At 44.3% G+C, this 7,576-nt stretch overlaps 1 protein-coding gene across 1 annotated transcript in view; it reads left to right on the forward strand.

Moving 5' to 3' along the window:
- The window catches only part of GPR176 (G protein-coupled receptor 176), a 129,377-nt gene extending 122,092 nt beyond the window's left edge, over positions 1–7,285 (forward strand). Inside the window, exon 3 of the mRNA XM_033190610.1 lies at positions 4,021–7,285. Coding sequence (XP_033046501.1) covers positions 4,021–5,143 — 1,123 coding nt within the window. The 3' untranslated portion in view covers positions 5,144–7,285. The remainder of the gene's footprint in view (positions 1–4,020) is intronic.
- The last annotated feature ends 291 nt before the right edge of the window (positions 7,286–7,576 follow it).

Raw genomic sequence — 7,576 nt, forward strand, 5'->3', positions numbered from 1 at the left:
AGCAAGCAAGAATTGAAAAGTATTTTATACCCATGAGTACTTTTGATTTCAAGATTAACAGAGAGGAAACATTGCTGAAGGGAAAGATTTTATGCCCTATGTTAAAATTTAACTACATTTTAGGTTAAGGTGAAAATTTAGAACTCTTTGTCTGTTCAAAACATAATACCTTAATGACCTGTGACGGTATTGATTGTATAACTCACCTATAGAGTCATTTCAGCCTCTCAGGCCAGGGACCCTGATTTCTTCAGCTGTCTGATGCTGTCTGCATGGAGGGATACAGAGTTACATGAAGCCCACAGCGTACTGGGAGAAGTCATTGCCGTTGTGGTTAAGAGAATGGATGTTGGAATAGAAGCCTGACTTTGAGTCCTGCTTACATAGGTTTCTTAGCTGAGTGGCTTTGGGTAAAGTTGCTTAAACTTTCTGAGCCTCAGATTCCAGAGCAGTAGAAAGAATTAAGTGAATTATTTATGGCCTGTGTTAGGATGGGTTGCACCTATATTTGCCTCTCTTTCTCAGGCTTCCCTTCTGATGGCACATTCTTCCTTAGATATATTTCTGCAATCATGTTACCATCAAATCTTGCCCAGAGCAGCTGCAGCTCTTTAGAAGGGACTGGAATCTCACCATCCATGGAGCCAAACAAGGCAGGTGACAAGTTAAGCAACAACAGGCCAGGTTGCAGTTGTGGCCTGTGAAGAGTGTGTCCACATTCCCGTTCATGGCATGGATCAGCCGCTCAGCAGTTGCAGCTAATAATTGCTTTGTAGGAATCTAGACTCAGTGGGCAGGACTTTTCTATTCTTTCAGAAGAGGAATAAAAAAATCTAGAATTCCATAATTTTAAAATGTTGCCAATTAATTTTTTTTCAAAAAGTATTATGTGGGTCATCTGAATCCCTTTAGCAAGATGAATGTATGCCCTGAGATGCCAATTTGCGATGCCTGCTTTATGGTGGCGTTGCATCTCTTCCATTGCTTTTTGAATATCTGGAAAGTGCCATTGCACAGGACTCGAATATAAGAGTGAAGTCAGAGTCCTTTCTCAAGAGTACTTCTGGTGGGTACGCTAATGCATTTTATGTCAAACCATTTTGTGTTCAGTGTCCTGCTGAATTCTCCCGGTAGTACCTCCTGTGGTAAAGTCTTAAGTCTTCAGTTTGATATTCTGGACTGAGATATAATTTACATATGATAAAATTCACCTATTTAAAGTATATAAGTCAATGAATTTTAATATATTTATAGAGTTGTACAGCCATCGTCACAATATAATTTTAACATATTTCCATTAACTCACAAAGAAACTTGTGCCCATTTACTTACAGTCACTCCTTGTGCCCAGACCATAGCAGCCATGAGTCTACTTTCTTTTTCTGTGTGTTTACTTTATCGGACATTACGTGTAAGTGGAATCGTACAATGTGTGTTCTTTTGTGTCTGGCTTCTTTCACTCAGCATGTTTTCAACGTTCGTGTTACAGAATGTATCTACTTCATTCATTTTCATGGCCAAATACTATATTCATTCGATTTTAGGAGTATACCAAATTTGTTTCTCCGTTTACTAGTTGGTAGATATTTAGGTTGTTTCTACTTTTTGGATATTGTGAGTAATGCTGCTATGAATCCTAAAAGGTTTTTTTTTTTTTTTTTTAAATAAGACTCAACAAGAAGGAGAATACATTATTCTGAACAGTTTGCTGTTATACCTGGAAGCAGTGCAATAATCCCTGTGGGTTATTTCTGGGGCCTTGGTCTTAAACAAAGAAATACGAAAACAGTAAGAAATTCTCATTTTCTTTCCAGCAGAAAAGCTACTGTAATTTTACCATAATTTTAAAAAGTAAAACAAGTCCTTTTAGTAGGAAAAGAGGGCGGGTAAATTCCTATTTTGTTATTCACAGTGCAAATTACTTGCAAGCATCTGCATGTACAACTGAAGAAGAGAAGACAGTCTTTTCTCTCACTTCCTTCATAACTATTTGTTTCATGGCACTAAGTCAAAGCAGGTTAATCGGGAGGTCATCTACACTTCTTGCATCACCGTTTAGAGGTGTACACACTAAGAACATTATTTATAGTGAGCCTGTGTGCCTGTGTTGCAATCTGCTTCCCAACACATAACAGGATTGGAAATTAATGGAAGCCTGGGTTTGTTACATGTCAGTGAGCAAATGGCAGTCAGAGCCAGTGAACTCCTAAGCATGTATTCATGTGTAGGGTGGGGCCATCACATATTTACTGAGTTGTCCTTAGAAAACTACCTATATTCAGAGAAAAAAATGTGAAAGCATGCATCACTTAGGTACTTCTTTCTCTTTTTCCCTCCTCCCAGAAAGAAATCTAGAACACATCTTACCATGCTCCCTCCTTCCCCGATTGTCCGTGGTCACTATTGTGTTTGCATCCCATCTCTCTCAGCCTGGAATGTTCCCCTTCTGCTGGTCCCCCTGCCAGACTCCACTGCAGTGTCTCCTTCTCTTGCTATTTTCCTAGGTGGCTTTAGGCGCTACCTGTACCTCCTTTGTGCCTGCCGCTAGTAGAGCTGTCATCTCCTTGTTCATAATTGTTAGTGTGTGTATCTTTGTCCCCATTGGGTTTAGAGACATTCCTGTGTCTTTTCATTCTTATAACCCAGTGCCAGGCATAGGACCTGGTGCATAGGTGGTGCTCAGAAGTACCTGTTACAGGAGGCTGGGCACAGTGGCTCATGTCTGTAATCCAACCACTTTGGGAGGCCGAGGCGGGTGGATCAGCTGAGGTCAGGAGTTCGAGACCAGACTGGGCCAACATGGCGAAACTCCATCTCTACTAAAAATACAAAAATTAGCCAGGCATGGTAGTACATGTCTGTAATTCCAGCTGCTTGAGAGACTGAAGTAGGAGAATGGCTTGAACCCAGGAGGCAAAGGTTGCAGTAAGCCTAGATTGCACCACTGCACTCCAGCCTGGGCGACAGAGTGAGACTCTATCTCAAAAAAAAAAAAAAAAAAAGAATTACATGTTATTGGAAGGCTTGCATGCTTACTTGCCCTATGAGTGAATGGGTGTCACTAAGGTTGTAAGGTCAACCCCAGCATTAACTGACTGCACAGATATGGCCAAACTAATGTGAAGAAACTGACCATATCTCTGAGGGCTAGTGGCAGCCCTTTTACTACAGATGTGGTTCTAGGGTCCGAAGAGTTACTCGGTTCCCTCAAGTTTCTGGTGATATTGAAACAGCGTGCTTTTGGAATTCTGTTTAGGTGGTTACAGAACGATCAAGCTAATGGTTGGAAGGAAAATCAATGTCTCATCTGATTTTAACAAAAATCTAATTGTGCAGGCATTTTAGACCTATTAATTGCCCTGAGGGTTACTGAGTGATTATCACGGGAGCAATGACTGTTGAGCAGGCATAACTCTTGTCAGCTGAATTGATTTTTGTGAAAGGACCTTGTCAGAGTCCATTCTTCATACTGGGCTCTTCTGCCCTGAACAGCTGTAATTGCTAATGATATCTGGACTGTGGTGTGGTCTGCTTTAGATATGTGTGTAGACAAACTGATTTCTGTTGGTAGCTTTGAAGGTTGCCCTAAAGCTTCTGTAGCCCATGTAAAATTTTTTACCAATTACCCTTTACCCTCAAATTGAAAAGTAGATATCTTTATAGCAGTCGGAGAGATCTTTTATATTGAGGGCACTCTTTGAGATTTCATCCTGGTAGCAACAATGATAAAGCTAGCTATGAATTGAAATTGTTTCCTTGTTTTCCTGTCAAGCCTGGTGAGGACAGGGCTTTCCTCTGCTCCTTTGGAAAGGTTTCTGTTTTTCGGTCTCGTGACGCTTCTTATTGTACTTGCAAAGTCCTCAAAACTTATGGTCTGGCTTCTGGGATTCCCTCAGTGTTTCTTTATCTTAGGCTGAATAAAAGAACTTGACCTTTCTTCCCCCTCACCTGCTTTTGGTGATATAGAGTCCCCTAATTTAAAAAGTGTCTTCTGTGGAGTTTTGTTTGTGTATCTTGCAGGTACTACTCAGTCCTCTATCCACTGGAGAGGAAAATATCTGATGCCAAGTCCCGTGAACTGGTGATGTACATCTGGGCCCATGCAGTGGTGGCCAGTGTCCCTGTGTTTGCAGTGACCAATGTGGCCGACATCTATGCCACGTCCACCTGCACGGAAGTCTGGAGCAACTCCTTGGGCCACCTTGTGTACGTTCTGGTGTATAACATCACCACGGTCATTGTGCCTGTGGCGGTGGTGTTCCTCTTCTTGATACTGATCCGACGGGCCCTGAGTGCCAGCCAGAAGAAGAAGGTCATCATAGCGGCGCTCCGGACCCCACAGAACACCATCTCTATTCCCTATGCCTCCCAGCGGGAGGCCGAGCTGCACGCCACCCTGCTCTCCATGGTGATGGTCTTCATCTTGTGTAGCGTGCCCTATGCCACCCTGGTCGTCTACCAGACTGTGCTCAATGTCCCCGACACTTCCGTCTTCTTGCTGCTCACTGCCATTTGGCTGCCCAAAGTCTCCCTGCTGGCAAACCCTGTTCTCTTTCTTACTGTGAACAAATCTGTCCGCAAGTGCTTGATAGGGACCCTGGTACAGCTACACCACCGGTACAGTCGCCGTAATGTGGTCAGTACAGGGAGTGGTGTGGCTGAGGCCAGCCTGGAACCCAGCATACGCTCGGGCAGCCAGCTCCTGGAGATGTTCCACATTGGGCAGCAGCAGATCTTTAAGCCCACAGAGGATGAGGAAGAGAGTGAGGCCAAGTACATTGGCTCAGCTGACTTCCAGGCCAAGGAGATATTTAGCACCTGCCTGGAGGGAGAGCCGCGGCCACAGTTTGTGCCCTCTGCCCCACCCCTGGGCACAGTGGACTCGGTATCCCAGGTGGCACCAGCAGCCGCTGTGGAACCTGAAACATTCCCTAATAAGTATTCCCTGCAGTTTGGCTTTGGGCCTTTTGAGTTGCCTCCTCAGTGGCTCTCAGAGACCCGAAACAGCAAAAAGCGGCTGCTTCCCCCCTTGGGTAACACCCCAGAAGAGCTGATCCAGACAAAGGTGCCCAAGGTAGGCAGGGTGGAGCGAAAGATGAGCAGGAACAATAAAGTGAGCATTTTTCCAAAGGTGGATTCCTAGCAAGGATGGTAAATTCTTGGAAGCAATGGGGAGCTTCCCTATCCCACCAGAGTGTGGGAATACTGTGGCCGTATGATTGTATGATCTCCTTGCAACTCAGTGTGAGTTGATTCCTGCAATATGGGCCAGATGCTTTTGAATGATAGGGAAATCTACATAAAATCCAGTGTCCTCTTTATTGAGGGAGTATACATATCCATCTCAGTGGTCTATGTCCTTAGTGAAGTCCACATGGTTCTCTGTGCGGACAAGAGCTGGGCAGTTTCGAATGGGTCTTGGAGCGGGTATTCCATGTACACTTTCCGGGCTGCCTCGCTTCCCTGGGCTCCGCAGAGAACACACGGAGAGAAGACTTCCCTGGGCTCCGCAGAGAACACACGGAGAGAAGACTTTCCGAGCTCACAGGGAGCCAGGGCACTCTAAGGGAATTCCAAGATCCTGATGGAGTAGGGTGGCCCCAGGAAAAATGCCTATTTGATTAACTTAAACATGTCAAACATTTTCTATTGAGAAGATAGGGATTTGGCATCTTACACCATTTCTCTGGAAGCCCCAGTCATATGACTCACTGTTTCTCCTGATACCCTTCTTCCCTTTCATTGGGATGTAGGTGAGGGACGACGATTCCACACCTGTGGTAGACATGACAATAGATGTGCCCAGGAGTAAGGGAGATACTTCGTCCTTGATAATTCTGATTTTCCTTTGGCACCACCAACGCCTCAGAGAGATCCACCTGCCCCCTCCAGTCAGGGTCAGTGGCGGTTGGAAAACACTGAAAAGTCTTCACTATGTGTTTCACCTTAAATTGTGTTTTCTCAACAAATGAGAGAGAAGCTAACAGGGGGAGATACCTGAGAGATGCCTCTAGTGCTGTAGTTTTTTTCTCTTCCCTATGATCTCACATGAAAGGTGCTATGTAACAACCAGTATGAGTCAAGTGTATTGAAAAAATCATCTTATGCAATCTTTTGGAATTAAAAGGTATTTTTTAAATGGAGAGTTAGTGTAAGCTGGGTTCTTTGGAAACATCAAACTGAAAAGACCTGATTTGGAAAGGTGATTCTGCCCAAAAGGTTGGCAAGAATCTGACAAAGATGGTTTCCTTCCGAGGAAGACTCCAGAACTCAGGTGTGGCCAGTCTCCTTTTCAGTCTGTTTGTACAACTGTGGTTCTCTCTTAATTTTGGACACAGAGGAGGAACAGAACAGGGAGAAATAATCATTGTAGAGTGCCAAGGCAGCATCTGGCCCAGATGAGCTCTTCACTTCCTCCTTCCCTGTCTTTGTAGGAGCCAGAGTGGGTAGAAGAGGGAGGGCCGTGTCCTCAACTCATCAGCCTCACAAGCAATTTGGGACCCCCCTGGGGTGGATTTCACCGGGTTGAATTAGAACCACCGATAACACTTCCCTGTTGGTGAGGACAAACCAAGTGCCAGCTCTGCCCTTTTCTCTAGGGTGTTTTGTTCTTGCTCTTGGTACTTAGGGGAGCTAGTCTGGTGCCTTGAGCAAGCTTGAAGGGAAGTGGGTGTCCTCACCAGCAAACTTCCACATCTCAATTCGTCCCCTCTTTTGACCACACTGGCCCTGTCTCTTGGAGGGAGCCTAGACCCTGTCGGAAGTTTTGTTTTCCTTACTTCTCTTGGGTGTGGTGTCTTGTGTTTCCTGAACGTCAACCCAAAGACCCTGCCCCTGGAGAGGAAGCACCTTCCTCTTTGTGTTGGTCTCCTCATAGCACTGTTTGCTCACAGCAGAAACAGGGCTGCCACACCCTCCCATGGCTCCACTGCCTCCCGGGCCCTGTGTGCATGGCATCTATAGCTCCTTGCCCTGATAGTCAACGCTGTGGCCCTTCAAGCCTATCTTTCAAAGCTTTCACAATCATTACAACTTTTATCAAGGGGAATAATAATCTCTAGGAAAATTGTGTCCACTTTAGGAGAATCTGTCAAGTGTAGCCACTTTGGTGTTGTTCTGATAATATACTGTATATGTACAACTTAATAAATTTTGATGAGGCAGAATCTGGTTGGGTATGTTTCTTATGTATGTTTGAAGCAGATGGCTGACTTCTAACAGGTCATTGCCAGGTGTATTTCTATACTCTTTGAAGAATAACATTTTAATAAAAAAATGAAAAGCAGTTTCTGAAAGCAAGAAAAGTTGTATGAGCTATATTTTCTCCCCTTTTTATCTCCCTCGAGTGATATACTGTTGGAACCTGTCTCTTCCTACGTGGTCTCAGATGAAAGATACTCATTTTTTTTTTTTCTCATGAATGCAGATGTGGCATTTCAGTAGCATTTTCTTGTGTTGTTACAACTAAAAGAAAATAAATTCCCTAAGGAGGAAATGCAACATTTGAAAAAATATCACCAAGATGGGTTCCAGATTTTGGCGATGGACACCCAAATCTCTAGGCGGAGCTACACAA

The sequence above is a fragment of the Trachypithecus francoisi genome, unplaced genomic scaffold (assembly GCF_009764315.1).
Source record: "Trachypithecus francoisi isolate TF-2019V2 unplaced genomic scaffold, Tfra_2.0 Lachesis_group3, whole genome shotgun sequence".
Classification (NCBI taxonomy): Eukaryota; Metazoa; Chordata; class Mammalia; order Primates; family Cercopithecidae; genus Trachypithecus; species Trachypithecus francoisi.